This window comes from Oncorhynchus nerka, linkage group LG22 (genome assembly GCF_034236695.1).
Source record: "Oncorhynchus nerka isolate Pitt River linkage group LG22, Oner_Uvic_2.0, whole genome shotgun sequence".
Classification (NCBI taxonomy): domain Eukaryota; kingdom Metazoa; phylum Chordata; class Actinopteri; order Salmoniformes; family Salmonidae; genus Oncorhynchus; species Oncorhynchus nerka.
Window position 1 is genome coordinate 27,630,562 of NC_088417.1, and position 18,234 is coordinate 27,648,795.

The 18,234-nt window shown below is 41.7% G+C and overlaps 1 protein-coding gene across 4 annotated transcripts in view; it reads left to right on the top strand.

The window, feature by feature from the left end:
* The window catches only part of snx7 (sorting nexin 7), a 36,223-nt gene extending 19,265 nt beyond the window's left edge, over positions 1-16,958 (top strand). For all 4 annotated transcript variants that reach the window (XM_029626610.2, XM_029626606.2, XM_029626607.2 and 1 more), the window contains one exon: positions 16,406-16,958. In XM_029626610.2, the coding sequence (XP_029482470.1) occupies positions 16,406-16,486 (81 nt within the window). In that variant the 3' untranslated portion in view covers positions 16,487-16,958. The remainder of the gene's footprint in view (positions 1-16,405) is intronic.
* Positions 16,959-18,234: the final 1,276 nt, after the last annotated feature.

The window sequence follows — 18,234 nt, forward strand, 5'->3', positions numbered from 1 at the left end:
ACCGTTTCCCTTCTGTTGTGGACTTCAGTGCACATTACAACCGCTGTCTGTGACAAGGCGAGAACCTTTCCAAACATATCATCACCGCTAACCACTACACACAGCATACATCGTTGTCACCATATTAGCTAACGTCAATTCAACATAGTTGTAGTAGCTAACGCGTTAGTAAACCCGCTACAATCATGCAGTACAGTTGACAAGCAGTTTAACAGTTACGCAATGGCAGGTCCCGGTGGCAATACATTTATAAAACCAGAAGCTTACCTTGGCATGGAAGAGCTCTAGTGTTGGATAGCCATTACCAGCTGGCTAACATAACATCCCTCTCTGTTTGAGCCAGGTGTTTGAGTAGGTTTAACTAGCTAGCTCTCTTGCATCTCCTTAATTTTTCAGGAATGAATTTGTTCAACTATTGTCTTTCTCTTTGAGTCAACTACTCACCACATGTTATACACTGCAGTGCTAACTAGCTGTAGCGTATGCATTCAGTACTAGATTAATTCACTGATCCTTTGATTGGGTGGACAACATGTCAGTTCATGCTGCAAGAGCTCTGATAGGTTGGAGGACATCCTCCGGAAGTTGTCATAATTACTGAGTAAGTCTATGGAAACGGGTGAGAACCACGAGCCCACTAGGTTTTGTGTTGAAGTTGATGTACGCAGAGGAGGATGGAAATTAGCTGTCATCCAGCTACACCATGGTGCTACCGTACAGAGTGCTGTTGTCATTGCAACAGTGTGGATGTGAATATATTTAGTGTTTTATTTGAAAAGTATCACTTTTCTTTTAATGTTCCACTATAAAAAAGTTTTTATGAAATTCACTGGGGAGGATGGTCCTCCACTGGTGGACTTCGGGTAGTCGGCAACCCAAGATTTGAACTATCTAAAACAAAGCTGAATGTCAATGATGGTAAGGTTTAGGAATGTTTATTTGATCTAGCTAAAAGCTGAATTGCCGTAAAGTCAAAATAAAATATTTATTTCGAGGAAAATAAAGAGTGATGGATGAAGAGTTGATTGAAGCAGTTCGGGATGGAGTGGAGGGAGGGACGTCAATATTATCAGTGGAGGGAGTGTCACGGTAGCAGGCAGGGGATTCAGATCAGTCAGACACGGACAAGTCCAGGAGCCTCAGCTACTTATCTCGCAGTAACCGACGTAATGCCTTTCCATGTATAGCCACTTTGCTCAGTTGATATGTAGCTTATCCTCCAATACCGCCGATGGGTATTCAGTACGGAGTAGCTGCCGCTTCACCACGACGAGACATCGCAGTCCTCTCATCTCCTCAACCTTGAGCCGCTTTCATGGCAATGTCCCAAACAGTAACATTCACAAACTGGTTTCGCCATCAAGATGATCGGATTGTAATCTAAATGTGGCGTTAAACGGTGGATGAGGGGGGGGGGGGGGTACAAATCATTAAAAAAAACTCAATGTTCAACATTTACACGAATGATCAGCTTCTGGCTGCCGTTACGGCACCATTGTGATAAAAAAAAAAAAAGGCGTGACACAAGTAAAATGTGTAACTATCCTTTCTTAAATCCCATGTAATATATGTATTTAATAAAGCAGAATGTGTAAACATATACAACAGAATGGAAGCAAAAAAGAATGTTCTGTCATTTGAAGGGTAATTTTAAATAAACATGCATACAATAATGTGACATAGCTAGTTAGACCACAGTTGGAGCCTATTCAACCACCACTCCACTCCCCTGGTCCTGATGACCAGTGGACAACTCCACATAGCCCTGGCCTCTTTAAAGAAATCAAATGGAAACAAAAACCGCTTAAACCTCTCATGGATAACCAATGCAACTCCATAAGATAGGTGCTTACAGTAGCTATTATAATTACTGTGTGAACACTTTTTCGCAGACAGTTATTTTGACTACATTGACTAACTATCTCTTTAATGGGTCTGATGCTGCCTGTGAGATCTCATCACACTTGTCATTCATGTTATTTGGTTCCCCTTCCATCCAATTTGCAGTTCTAAATGGTGTGTTGTCAACACACACCCAGGTTCCCTTGTTTTAATGATACAAATCCAGACATTCTTCTTAATTCCATCGTGGATGAATATCCGTCTTCTCCGCTGTTTATGATTACGAAGTTGGCACCCATTGCTATGCATTCTGCTTGACCAACCCCACCTGTGTTCTTCTTGGAGGACACATAACAGCTGGTGCTAATCTTCCACCATCTGTCCAGACAGGGATTCTCGCAGAACCTAAGCCTGATCTGTAGCTGGTCTCTCTCCGTAGTCGTGGCATTTAGACTATTCCTGGACTGATCTTTCTCGGTGGTCATCAGTTTAAAACTATTCTGTAGCTGGTCTTTGTCTTTAGTCAGGTTGTTGTAACTGGTCTGTAGCTGGTCTCTCTGTAGAGTAATTACCAATGATGCCATAGTAGACACAGGTCTGTGATCCCAACCAGCAGCAGAATACACAGCAGTCCCAAACACACTGCAGCATCTCCAAAGGGTCTCTTCCACCACTGAAATTGTTCTGAATGTTGAGCAACAACTCATTTTCTTGGAATGGGCATGAAGGCTCTTACATTGTCATACATTTGGCCATCAATGTCTGTATTCTTTATTGCAGTAGGTTCATAGTCTTTTCAATGATTCCCTCTGACATCTTTACAAACTTGTGCTCAACTACAGAAACTTGTACTGTTACTTCATCTCTACCGTAGGTCTGGACATGAATGTCATCTCCCTGCCATGCTTCTGTGACTTTTTGGAAGTGACACTGTTTTAACTGTCAACCACAGGACTGCAAATGAACCTTTTTATTGAATAAATATATACAGTATATATTTTGAATCACAACATAAAGATGATGAAACAACTAATTTCTTCAATACCATCTCAGCATAATGGCCGATGAATCCCAAAAGAATGGTATATTTCTTTATTTACTCATCAGCAGAGCAGGGAAAAAATACTCCTCACCACCCCTAGTGCTCTGAATTTGCGTGGTTACATTTCTCCAGACCATCCCTCAGCTTTTTACTGAAAAAGCAGCAGGGAGAACACTTATTTTTTTATTTTTTTACTTCTGATTGCAGCTTTAAGCATTGAAGTGATATTTTAGCAGATAGAACAAAATGGAACCCAGTGAATTTGTACATGCTTCATATTGAAGTTTAGAAGCTAAGGTTACTGGGAGTTGCGTGGTGGCTAGAGTCCTAATGGATTGACACTCTCATCCACTGTGGTTGACACTTGCCATGTTTCGACACCCTGTCTTCAAACAGGAGTCGCATTTCAACCTCCCCTTTCTGACATGCTGCTGATGGCCATATAGGGGTGTAACTCTTTGAAGAGTTATGTATAAGTGTATGTGGCAATGTACAATACCAGTCAAAAGTTTGGACAACCTACTCATTTAAGGGTTCTAATTTATTTTTTATATTATAGAATAATAGTGACGACATCAACACTATGAAATAACTCATGGATTCATGTAGTAATCAAAAAGTGTTAAACAAATCAAAATATATTTGAGATTTTTCAAAGTAGCTTGCCTTGATGACAGCTTTGCACGCTCTTGAATTAGGTGTCCAAACGTTTGACTGGTACTGTATGTCTGCATTTTTCTCAGGGGTTCTTCACACCATGTGAAACCATCTGACAACTTTGATTAAAGGGGAACTTAAGGGGATTTTTGTTGTTGTAAATGCTGGCATGACATGCTTTAGATGGATACGGACACTTTTTAGGTGAAATGGTTTGGTATTGAAAGAAGTACCGCACTAGCCCATGTCACAATGTTTGATGCTCATACTCATTATGTTAACTATGTAGCACTATGTAGGCTACAATTTAACCTTAAATACATTTACAATTATGCACTCTTGTCTGACACCAGCTATAAACGGAGAACTTGACTCCAAGTGAACAAGCCGACAACTCCCCTTAGTGTATTGGAGATTACATTCTTAGGCCGGTTCCTCTACGATCATCTAAAGGCTAGGGGGGGGTTCTTCACCTCCCTGGGGGCTTCTGAAAATCACGACGTGGCACACTCCTCATACTGTTTGAGTCGCCCCAAGGCTGGGCTCAACAAACACAACCCACTTAAACAGGGAGAGAGGGAGGCGGGGGAGAGGGCAGAGAGATTCGGAGAAAGTGAGCGAGGGACAGGTGGAGGACATAATTGTGTTCTGTCTTAATCAGGCCTGTGACGTCAGCCCTCCGTGTACAGTCAGGCTATCTGTTCCAGGTAATTCTGATCGGTAGAGAACACATGTTCTAATACACCTCAATCCTATGGGGGAGGAGTGTACTGTATCATGTGATTCACAATGTGGCATCATTTATGAAGGACAATTCTACAAGTATTTTTGTTGTTGACACAACACAATTTGGTGAAACGAATAGAGCCATTACCTTGCTCTCTAACCAAGGTGCACATATTGAGGCGACACTGAATTGAAGAGGAGACGACGGTCATATAAATTATCTCCAGATGACTTGTATTTACCATCCACTGAACGTCTACAAACCATCTACTTGGGACTATTCAAATGGTCTTTGAGATGACGATTTGAAAGTAGTTTTTTATTGGCGGCACGTCAAAGTTTGCTGGCGTTGTATTTAGTTTTGTGTACTTATAGGAATACAAGGCAGCATGCTAATTGATCTAGATCCTCTAGACTGAATATGAACATGGCTTCAAGTAACTCCTCCATTAATACCAGGGGCTAAGGAGTAGGGTTATTATTATAAGGAGTGGGGTTATTATAAAAACATATCTAATAATTATCCAGTTGGATGAACACTCCAAACAGCCTACCCGGTCGCTCGGAGATGTCCGCAAGGTCCGTTGCCTTGTTTTGTAACACATTCCAATTATAAAACTGTGGGGGGGGGACACAAAAATGCAATTTCAAAATGTGTAGAGTACATGTCCCCCACGTCCCCAGTGAAAGTTGCACCCCTGATTATTACCTTTCAAAAAAGGAGTCTTGTCTAGGCAAGATCCATATCCGATAAGCCCATCTGTTTTCTTGTATGTCCTGAGGGTAGCATCATTTGTTCAATGCAATATACTGTGGGAAAAACCTCTTCCGTTGTGGAATACTTTGAGACAGAGTCCTCAGCTGCAATGGGTGTGTTGTGTAGCAGAAACAGAGGTAATTTGTCTTGATTGGTTCTTGCTGGCGAATTGGTGCACTAAGTAAAGACTCTCTGCATCCCAAATTGCCATCTATTATACTTATCGTGCACTACTTTTGACGAGGATCAATAGGACTCTGATTAAAAGTAATGCCAGTTGGGACACGTCCTTTGTCAGGGATTGAAGTGGTGGGACTTAAATTGGAAACGGCATATCCCGAGGCTGCATTTGTTGTAGCTGGGGATTTTAACAAAGGAAATGTAAGGAGAATTCTCCCGAAATTCCACCAACACATCTCTTGCCCAACTCATGGGAGAAATACATTGGGCCGTTGTTATTCTCCATTCTGAGACCGATACAAAGTGGACTGGTTGATTGAAGTAGGGTAATGTGTTCCAAAAACGAGTTGCAGTTTTTGAATGGTGGTGTCCATCTATTTGTTTTGCTGAATGTATGAATTACATGTTATTTCTGTGTCAAAGTGCCAATTAACAAACATTACAGTAATTCTCTGTGATAATTTAGTAATAGTTATTCCGGTGGTCTGTGCATTGCACACTGCATAAATCAATGCATAAATAGTAAATAAGGTTATCCCAGCAATAATTATAACCCTAGAGCAGTAAAAATACATAAATACAAAAAGTCTGACACAAAGAGATGGTTCAGATGTGAGACAGGCCTACACACAATCTATAAACTGTGCATATGTGCTATTTGCATATTTTTATAATTTAATTAGTCTCCAATTTTCTTTTATTCCAGGCTTTATCGTAAAATTCCGCAAATGGAAATACACAATGGATGAATTATTTCAGTTTCTCCTCATGGCTCAGCCACGTAATGTCAGGGTATATCTGTTGGGCTTTCTGGAATAAGAGCAAGCGTATATCGTGGTAGAAAGAGCAATAGAGGATAACATTTATTTCATTTTCTATTTCTTCGAGGTCACAATAATTACATAGTCTTTACCATTATACCAACCTGCTTTGGAGTCGGGCCTAAACTCCCAACATCCGTGCCTGACCTCACGAATGCTCTTGTAGCTGAATGGAAACAACAATGTTCCAACAATGTCGACCGATTAATCGGCATGGCCGATTTTAATTAGGGACGATTTTCGCGTTTTCATAGAAATCGGTAATCGGCCTTTTTGGACGCTGATTATGACCGATTACATTGCAATCCATGAGGAAAGTACATGGCAGGCTGTGACCACCTGTTACGTGAGTGCAGTGTCAAAATGACCTTGTGGCTGCAATGAGTCATGGTAAGTTACTAGCTAGCATTAAACTTATCTTGTAAAAAACGCAATCAATCTTCACATAATCACTAGTTAACGACACATGGTTGATGATATTACTAGGTTAACTAGCTTGTCCTGCGTTGCATATAATCAATGCAGTGCCTGTTTATTTATCGAATCACAGCCTACTTCAACTACGCCAAACGGGTGACGATTTAACAAAAGCACTTTCGCGAAAAAAGCACATTCGTTGCACAAATGTACCTAACCATAAACATCAATGTCTTTCTTAAAATCAATCCACAAGTATATATTTTTTAAACCTGCATATTTTGTTAAATAAAAGGCATGTTAGCAGGCAATGTTAACTAGGGAAATTGTCACTTCCTTTGCGTTCAGTGCAAGTAGAGTCAGGGTATATGCAGCAGTTTGGGCCGCCTGGCTCGTTGCGGACTGTTTCTTCCTAACAAAGACCGTAATTCATTTGCCAGACTTTTACACAATTATGACTTGACATTGAAGGTTGTGCAATGTAACAGCAATATTTAGACTTGGGTTGCCACCCGTTCGACAGAATACGGAATGGGTCCGTACTTAACTGAAAGAATGAACGTTTTGTTTTTCAGAAATGATAGTTTCCGGATTTGACCATATTAATGACCGAAGGCTTGTTTTTCTGTGTTTATTATAATTAAGTCTGATTTAACAGAGCAGTCTTACTGAGCGGTGGTAGACAGCTGCAGGCTCGTAAGCATTCATTCAAACAGCACTTTACTGCGTTTGCAAACAGCTCTTAGCAAAGCTTGAAGCACAGCGCTGTTTAACCCTATCAACTCCCGAGATTAGGCTGGCAATACGAAAGTGCCTATAAGAACATCCAATAGTCAAAGGTATATGAAATATAAATGGTATAGAGAGAAATAGTCTACATGTCTTAATAACTAGAACCTAAAATTTAACTGGGAATATTGAACCACCAGCTTTCATATGTTCTCATGTTCTGAGCATGGCACTTAAACGTTAGCTTTTTTACATGGCACATATTGCATCTTTTACTTTCTTCTCCAACACTGTTTTTGCATTATGTTTCATTTATTTGTGGCTGATTTTATCGATTTATTATATTAAGTTAAAATAAGTGTTCATTCAGTATTGTTGTAATTGTCATTATTACACGTATATATTTTTTTTATCGGTATCGGCTTTTTTTTGAACCACCAATAATCCGTATTGGTGTTGGAAAATCATAATCGGTCGACCTCTAGTTCGAACTCTAACATCTAGTGGAACACCCTTCCCAGGTGAGCATTTGACCACTGAAGTTGGTTACGATTCCGAACTGCAGTCAGGTCAAGACCCTGGTGAGGATAACAAGCACGCAGATGAGCTTCCCTGAGACTGTTTCTGACAGATTGTGCAGAAATGTTTCAGCTGTCTGGGTGGCTGCTCTTAGACGATCCCGCAGATGAAGAAGCAGGATGTGTGAGGCCAGTGGATGTACTGCCAAAAACTCTAAAATGACATTGGACGCGGTTTATGGTAGAGAAATTAACATTCAATTCTCTGGCAACAGCTCTGGTGGACATTTCTGCAGTCGGCATGCCAATTTAGTGGCCTTTTATTGTTCCCAGCACAAGGTGCACCTGTTTAATGATCAAGCTGTTTAATGAGCTTCTTGATATGCCACACCTTTCAGGTGGCTGGATTATCTTGGGAAAGAAGAACTGCTCTCTAATGGGTATAAACACATTTGAGAGAAATAAGTTATATATTTGGGGTCTCTGTGCGTGTGCAGTTGAAGTCGGAAGTTTTTTTTTTTCTGAGGTCTTGGCTGATTTCTTTTTTTTTTTTTTTTTTTTTTTCCCATGATGTCAAACAAAAAGGCACTGTGTTTTGAAGGTAGGCCTTGAAATACATCCACAAGTAAACCTCCATTTGACTCAAATGATGTCAATTAGCCTATCAGAAGCTTCTAAAGCCATGCCATAATTTTCTGGATTTTTTCCAATCTGTTTAAAGGCACAGTCAATTTAGTGTATGTAAACTTCTGACCCACTGGAATTGTGATACAGTGAAATAATCTGTCTGTAAACAATTGTTGGAAAAATGACTGTCATGCACAAAGTAGATATCCTAACAGACTTGCAAAAACTATAGTAAGAAATTTGTGGAGTGGTTGAAAAACACGTTTTAATAACTCTGACCTTTTTTAGTGTAAACTTCCGAGTTCAACTGTGTGTGTGTGTGTGTATATACACACACACACACACATGGCCAAAAGAATGTGGGGACATGCTCGTCGACCATCTCATTCCAAAATCATGGGCATTAATATCGAGTTGGTCCCCCCTTTCCTGCTATGACAGCCTCCACTCCCCTGGGAAGGCTTTCCACTAGATGTTGGAGAGTTGCTTCGGGGACTTGTTTCCATTCAGCCACACAAGCATTAACTTGTCACTAAGCTCAGGGTTTTGGGTCAGAACCCCAGGTGGTGAGGGTAGGCAACAACACCTCTGCCAAGCTCATCCTCAAAACGGTGTTCCCCCTCCTGTACTCCCTGTTCATTCATGACTGCGCGGCTGCTATTGTGCCTCTTCAACCTCAGGCAGCTGAAGAAATTTGGTAAGACCCTCAAACTTCTACACATACACCAGAACATTCTGTCAGACTGCATCACTGGCTGGTATGGAAACTGCACCTCCATCAACCGCATGGCTCTCCAGAGGGTGGTGCGGTCAGCCCAACGTATCATCTGGGGCCCGCTGCTTGCCCTCCAGGACATTTACAGTGCTCTGTGTCAAAAGAAGGCCAAAAAGACCATTAAGGACCTGTCAACCGAGCCATGGACTGTTTACTTAGCTACCGTCTAGCAGACTGAGTCAGTACAGGTGCATCAGTGCCAAGACCGAGCCTAAGAAACCGCTTCTATTACCAGGCCATCAGACTGTTGAACAGCAATCACTAGCAGTCTACCAGGTGACGCACACTCACACAAAACACACACACCCACATCGTTGCTATGGCACCGATAGACATTGCAGCTCTGCTTCTAGCTCCTAAACAATTTCAGTATTTTTTTAGTTTTGTCTTGGGTTATTAGCCCAGCATGTTTTTTTCTGTTATTACATACAGCCAGAAATGACTTTTTACAAGCATTTGCTACACGCGCAGTAACATCAGCTAAATATATGTATGCGACCAATTAAATTAAATTTGATTTAACACAGTCACATACATACACACACACTCTCAAATACTGTATTCCTGATGTGGCTCATTGTAATATTTCTACTACTGTACTTTGTATTTAGTTACACTGTTTCTACACACCGCATATTTATCTACTTGATTGGATCATTCTTTGTATGTCTTGTGGAAATCATTTTACTTTCAGAAAGTATTCCCACCCCTTTTTCTTACTGCCTGAATTGCAAATGGATTAAGTTGAGTTTTTAATTACACCCATTCACTACAAAGATACCACTCAGGGATTTCACCATGAGGCCAATGGTGGCTTTAAAACAGAGTTTGTCTGTGTTATAAGAACTGAGGATGGATCAACAACATTGTAGTTTATCCAGAATACTAACCTAAATGACAGTGAGCAGAATGAAGCCTGAGGTATATGATTGGGCCGTGATTGGGAGTCCCATAGGGCGGCGCACAATTGGCCCAACATTGTCCGGGTTTGGCCGGACTAGGCCGTCATTGAAAATAAGAATTTTTTCTTTACTGAATTGCTTAGTTAAATAAAGATTACATTTTAAAAAACTTCTTTTTTTTACCAGTCAACCTATCAGGGTAGTTACAAACAGCACAGGAATGAAATCAACATGATCACATCTTTACTAATGCTGCAGATATTAGCTTGAAAGCAGTATCCACATCCATCGGATGTAGTGATCACAATATAGTAGCCATATCTAGGAAAACCAAAGTTCCAAAGGCTGGGCCTAATAGTGTATGAGGTCATACAATAAGTTTTGTAGTGATTCCTATGTTATTGATGTAAAAAATATCTGTTGGTCCGTGGTGTGTAATGAGGAGCAAACAGACACTGTACTTGACACATTTATGAAATTGTTTTTTCAGTTGCTAATAAGCATGCAGCCATTAAGAAAATGATTATAAAACTGTTAAATCCCAGTGATGATGAGGAATTGAAAAAGTGTGGTTGAGAGGGATGAGACAAAAGGAATGGCAAATAAGTCTGGCTGCACAGCTGATTGGCAAACTTATTGCAAATTGAGAAATCGTGACTAAACTGAGTAAAAATAAGCAGAAACTACACTATGAAACTAAGATAAATATAGAATGATAGTTAAAAGCTTTGGAGCACCTTACATTAAATTCTGAAACAGATGGCTCATTCATCACAAAACCAACTGATATTGCCACCTATTTTTTTCATTGGCAAGAATAGCAAATTTAGGCATAACATGCCAGCAACAACTGCGGACACTACACATCCAAGTATATCTGACCAAATGATGAAAGACGAGCGTTGTAATTTTAAATTCCTGAAAACTTAGTGTGGAAGAGGTGAACAAAAATATTTGTCTGTCAACAATGACAAGCCACCAGGGTCTGACAACTTGGATGGAAAATTACTGAGGATAATAGCGGAAGATTTTGCCACCTCTTCAATTTAAGCCTACTAGAAAGTGTGTGCACTCAGGCTTGGAGGGAAGAAAGTCATTCCACTACCTAAGAATAGTAAAGCCCCATATACTGGCTCAAATAGCCGACCAATCAGCCTGTTATCAACCCTTAGTAAACTTTTGGAAAAAATTGTTTGACCAGATACAATGCTATTTTACAGTAAACAAATTGATGACAAACTTTCAGCATGCTTATAGAGAAGGACATTCGACAAGCACAGCACTTACACAAATGACTGATTGGCTGAGAAATTGATGATATAAAGATTGGGGGGGCTGTTTTGCTAGACTTCAGTGCAGCCTTTGACATTATCGATCAGTCTGCTGCTGGCAAAACATATGTGTTATGGCTTTACACCCCCTGCCATATTGTGCATAAAGAGTTACCTGTCTAACAGAACACAGAGGGTGTTCTTTAATGGAAGCCTCTCCAACATAATCCAGGTAGAAATAGGAATTCCACAAGGCAGCTGTCTAAGCCCATTACCTTTTCCATCTTTACTAAAGACACGGGCTTTGAGGAAAATCAGTGTGTTGATGTATGCGGATGACTCCACACATGTCAACTACTACAGTGACTGAAATGACTGCAAAAGTTAACAGATAGTTGCAGTTTTAGTGGGTGGCAAGGAATAAGGTAGTCCTAAATATTTCTAAAAGTATTGTATTTGGGACAAATCATTCACTAAACCTGAAATCTGAACTAAATCTTATAATAAATTATGTGGAAATTGTGCAAGTTCAGGTGACTAAACTGCTTTGGGTTATGCTGTATTGTAAACTGTCATGGTCAAAACATATTCATACAACAGTAGCTAAGATGGGGAGAAGTATGTCCATGATAAGGTGCTGCTCTACCTTCTTCACAGCACTGTCAACAAGGCAGGTCCTACAGGCCCTAGTTTGGTTTCACCAAGACTATTGTTCAGTCATGTGGTCAAATGCCACAAAAAAGGCTTTAGGAACATTTTAAATTGGGGCAGCACAGATATCCCTTGGATGTACACAGAGAGCTAATAATAATAATATGCATGTCAATCTCTCCTGGCTCAAAGTGGAGGAGAGATTGACTTCATCATTGCTTATTTGTGAGAGGTATTGACATGTTGAATGCACCGAGCTGTCTGTTTGAACTACTGGCACACAGCTCGGACACCCATGCATACCCCACAAGACATGCCACAAGAGGTCTCTTCACAGTCCAGAACAGACTATGGAAGGCACACCGTACTAAATAGCCATGACTTCATGGAACTCTATTCCACAGCAAGTAACTCATGCAAACAGTAAAATTAGATTTTAAAAATTAAAAAACATTATGGAACAGTGGGGACTGTGAAGCAACACAAACATAGGCACAGACACATGCATACACACACACGATAGCATACGCACTATACACACGTATACATGGATTTTGTAATGTGTCTATGTGGTAGTTGTGGAGTAGGGGCCTGAAGGCACACAGTCTGTGAATGTATTGTAATGTTTTAAAAAATTTAGAAACTGCCTTAATTTTGCTGGACCCAGGAAGAGTATGGGGATTCATAAGAAATACAAACAAGGCACTAAAGTAAAACTGCAAAACAAGTAACAAAGAAATGAACTTGAGAAGTACCCAACTTTCTTCATTTAAAAAAAACACGTTGTACTTGTTTTTACTTGTTAATTATTTGTGTGCTTGTTTGACTTTTTACTGCATACTTAGGAGCTAGGAACATAAGCATTTTGCTGCACCCGCTATAACATCTGCTAAACTGTGTGCGCGACCAATAAACTTTGAGTTGATTTTATTCAGGTGTTGAAGGCGGCTGGATGATGAGTGTGCCGTGGGCTTTGTGAATGATTCATGTAAGACCTTTAATAAGAGAAGAGTCTAGGAGGTCCGCACTCGACACTGAGAATCCAGGATGAGAGGTATGGGGGGTGGCAGCAGTAAGCCTGGGAGGGGCACAGAGCATTCCCTCATCTACCTCGCACCACCACCCTACTGCATTCTTCACCCTGTGATACCGCCAATGCAATAACCTGGACCTACTGGCGAGACTGAAAAGGAGAAGAGGAGAGCAGGGATGGATGCGTGACACAGAGAGGGGTAGATAAAGGGAGGAGTTAGATGGAGGAACTGGGGGAAGGAAGGAGGGGATGAAAGGAGTAAGGTGAATGGAAGTTTGGACTGGGAAATGGTGGAGAAACTGGGGAAAGGGCTGTACTCGGAGGACTCAGTGAGGTGTTTGCTCTTCCTGAGATGGAATATTAACATCAATTATGGGCTTGGATAAATCTCAGGGTGCATGCTTGTCTGACTCATCAGTTTGCCTGGGGGTTATAGACCCATTTTCCATACTTTGTTCCATACCTGTCACATTCGATCTTCTCATGACTGTAACCATACTGAGATACCCAGGGCTAGGTCACACAGAGGTCATAGTTCAGTTCTCTGACAATTACTGTAATATAGACATATTATTACTAGAATGTGAAAAGCCCCTCAGACCAGAGGTTTATATTTCTGTGACTAACCACTGTGTACCTTTTTTTTAAATTTCCAAACCAATGCCCTCTCAAATGGTTTGTAAACAGGATTTATTATTTCCTACAGATATCGTGTCTGCATAAACGCTGACGGAGAGGAATATAAGGATATTTTAGATATCTATCTATTCTAATCTTAATGGTCCTTTGTTGGTGTACTATGAATTCTATTTGCATTAGATTTAGAATCTGCCTGTTCATCACTGTACCCACTCTGCATAAAGCACAGCAACTGTGTGTCGTTCTGTCAGGTTGCAACATCAACGGAACCCCATGGTTACTCCATAGCAACTACAGTTTCTTCAATGATGTTTCTTCAACTGGACATGGTTTTACTTGCAAGGTGTTCTAGATTTGCAACAATTATCTACCTTGTTCTTATCACCTCTACCATGGCATTGACAGTCAATTCAACTCTTCTGACTACCTGAATATTGATGTGAAGGAAGTCTGCTGAGCTCAAGTCCATAACTTTCTTCTGGACTAGTGCAGCCGCTCTTGTGCTTAAAGATGTGTGTGTGACTACGATGTGTGTGCATGTTTGCTTGTGCATGCATTCTTGCATCCACTGGTGTTCATATGTAATGCTGCCTGATTTATTTCAGTTTACCTGTCTTCCGGCTAAACCACTGGAGCCTAGAGGGAGAAAAGGAGGATGGCTAATGATGTTAACGAGGCTAGCGGTCTCTTCCCCCCTTAACAATCTCCTTAATTAGCGCGCTAGTCACACTGCTACACAGGACCCATTACCTCAGCTGGAGCTGTCACAGGCTGTGTCAGGACCAGCACTGATGGAGCTCCTCTACCAGATAAACACACACACACACAGGCACTCCCCTCTCAGCGGCAGAGTGTGTATTGACATTTGCCTCCTTGGTAATGCACCGATAGCCACCCCTGATTGGATGGTGACTTATCACCCCTGTGGAGCTCTGCGTCAGTGCACACGTCAGTCCAGACATGCTGGGACCAAGGACAGATTATACCCTTCAATTTTGGGTCCAATTATTCACTTTCGTTATAGTTTGGGTACCTGTACATGTTGGTCATGTCATACTGAAGATGCACCGGGCGTTATGTGTGAAGGCAGAAGTTCTGAAACGAGACACCATAATGAACGTCAGTCGTGCACAGGGGGATCACCTGCTGGGTGTCGACGAACAGTGACGATTCAACATGATGGCCGACGTTCTGTGGTCAGAGGCGATGGGATGGCCAACCGCTCATTATGGTGTCTTGTCCTTTACAGTGCTCAGGTGTGAGGTTCCTCTCTCTGCATCCCGTTGTGCTGCCATAGGCTTTTTAGTGTTGCTTCAATCAGACAGTCATCCTCACAGCTCCACTGCAAGGTATGAACTTAAAGGGCTTTGTATCTCCGGGAAGAATGCTGCGTTGGCGGCAGGGTTGTACTTCTCTCCCAGTCGGGTCTTTTTAAATGGATTTAGCTGTCGCCCCATTTCCCCTGAATGTTTTATTCAACAGTCTGTTGTCTTATCTGTATTTGAGGGCTTAAACACTGTCTGGAAGGAAGGATAAGTTGCACTAGCTATGTATTGCTTTCCTCAACCACAATAATTCTTAAACACACAGTCTTATCTTGATAAGTACTAGTCAAACCTGTTTATTTATCCCACAACATGCGGTATCATTAAGTATAAACGTTCAAGTTTGAATAAACTCAACCTCAAGGAGTTAGCTGTGGAAGTAAAAAAACATTTTTATTTATTTCTGTCAGCCAATGTTTCACCTCTTTCCTCTGTGTCTTGGTCTTTCCTGTGATCAGCTCTGTGCATCTGATCCCATTTAGTATTCTAGCCAGCTGCTGAGTCACAGAGAAATCTGCTATTCACCATTTTTTTTCCCTCTGCTCGTGTGCTCTGTGTACCCCGTGTAGCTCACAGCAGCTCTGTCCCTGTGCTCTGTGAAGCTTGTGGCCCTTGGTCTAGTCTATGGTAACTCTTTCCGCCCTCGCTATTCGCCCCCCTGTACTTAGCACAGCTCTGCTCTCTGTCCCTATCCTTGTATAACCCATGGTCCCTAGTGTACAGCAACTCTGTCCCGGTTCTCTAGTTAGCTCTGTCCCTGTATAACCTATTGTGTAAACCAGTTTTGTCCATACTCTGTTTAGCCCTGTGCTCTGTCCCTGTATAACCTGTTGTGTAAAGCAGCTATGCCCAAACTCTGGTTAGCTCTGCCTTCTCTGGGCCCTGTCAGTGAGGCTGATGGGTAAAGGTCAGACTGAGTCTGTGTCCCATGGTGAAGGTGTCATCATGATTAAGCACTAGTGACATGGCAGTCAGCTGGCTACCCACGAGAGCCTCCTGCCACTGTCATATTGGCAAAGTTTGGAAGAGGAGAGAAGGATGGAGAGTGGAGTGAAGGGTTGGGTGGGTGTGGAAGATTGGGGTGAGCGGAGGCAGGGTGAGAGGAGAATGGGATGTTTAGATGGGGGGAGGATGGAGACTGAGGAAATAGGGCTGTTTGGGTGGGTGCTTGGCTCTGTTTGGGTCAGAACATTAATCACAACCTTGTCAAGTGACAAATAGATGAGACAGAAGTCCAGGGAGCAGCCGGAGCCTGTGAACAAAATTGGCTGCTGAATCGAGGCATGCCATGTGTGTCTGACTTACGGCTGGCCATTAAACAGACAGCTATTACTTTGGAAGTTTAGATGAGAGTGGAAGGTTTTATTGATGTGTGGAAACATACTGACTGGCTCGAAAGTTCACAGACCTGCCGTTTCAACTGAGTGATTGTGTGTGTGTGTGAGACTTACCGGTCTGTCATAACCTGATGATGTGGGTGTTCTCTCCTCCAGTGTCTGGCAGTGTGGGAGACCTTCCTTCTCTCCCAGAGAACAGAACCCAGCGAGGAGACTGACAGAGACAACACCCCCTAACCTCCACGATGCACTTCTCCATTACGCAACCCTCTGCCTACCACCCCCTACCCAGGGGGCACAGCCAAAGACATCTTCCAGCACAACCCGGAGGACTCCTGGAATTTAACCCTAATCATTCCAATGAAGCTTCACTTTAAAGTCACTTTAGCACAGACTGTGATAAATCTGAGAGATCTTTAAATATGCATGATCAGCCAGCCGCTGCCTTAGGGCTTCTGTATGTACAGCCCTGGATCTGAGGGTAGATATACTGAGTACACTGATGGATCCCCCATGATTTTCACAGCAATACGATGACATACTTGTTTACCTGTTTTACAATGACTCACTATGGTATTTTGATAACAGAAAATAAACTAAAGAGTGCCACATTTTTTTTCATTTTATACTATACACATTTTTCTCTTTTTGTAAAGCTTTAAATTGGGTTTTTAAGATGTTGGCATAATAAATGGATTGCTACATTGCATTTTCTCAGTACATGGTGTTTTATGGAGCCTAAGCTATTGGCTTGTAGTTAGTCTTAGCAGTGAGCAGTAGCAGCCTCTAGGACTTCTCTTTGGATGGCAATGTTCTTTTCATGTAGGTGCTTTTCAAGATATTACGATCTGCGAAGCTTATGACGAACACTACCGTCTGAAAAGGAAACCATGCTAAACTCTTCAGAAAAATGCAATCTTTTCCATTGATCATGAAATATAATCCATTTTCACACGTCTCGTTACATCAAACCAGAATCGCTCTACTATAAATGTCATGGTGCAACTTGTTATCTAAAATAGTTATATTTGTGGCATACATTTTGTTTTGCTTTGTCAGCTTGATGGGGATTTTCATGCTGTACGTGTGTGAGAACGGACAGTTGAGTAGAGATGCATGTTCCCTGCTTAACTAGGTTACCCACTCTAAAGGCCTAATCACATTCAACATTAAAGAACCCTTAAAATAACAGTGCCCTGAAATTAGGCCCCTTATCTGCACTTTATTGAATATAGAACGAGCAACGAGAGGAAAGGAAAGCACATACTTGTTAAACCAAGAGCTATAACCAGAGGTACTTCCCAAATGGCACCCTATTCCCTATATCGTGCACTACTTCTGACAGGGCTCTGGTCAAAAGTCATGAACTATAAAGGGAATATGGTGCTGTTTGGGACACATCAGAACTGGCATCAATACAGTGTTCCAAAGCATCCCATTAGAATATAATATATTGTGTGTGTTAATCAAGTTTAAACTATGGACCATGTTTGGTGGTTTCTCATGGACTCCTTTACCTCCGCAGTTCCAACTGATTCCTTTTGATCAAGCCGTTCTGAATAACTAATAGTATACCGCTGAGGTGAGGACACATCATTCTATTCTGTATTTCGTGTAATACTTTTCACCAGGACCCATTGTGCTCCATAGGGGATCGGGTGCTATTTAGGACACACATAGCCAGATTTCTTTCTCTGGCTATGCTGTAGTGAACGCTGGCCCTGCCATGTGGGTATGAATACTGCATGGCAGTATGGCAGGGCTTTCCAAGATGCCCGCCTGCCTGCCCCACTGCCGGGTCAAAGAGGAGGGGTGCAGGGGGAGTCTTCCTCCATTCGCTATCTGATTCAACATTAATCAAGATGGAGACACAGGAAGCTGATGAATGATTGGAGAGGTTTAGCTCTTTTAGTATGCATCCGTAATGGCAACCTATTCCTTTTATAGTGCCCTACTTTTTTTTTACCAGGGCCTGTAGGGATCTG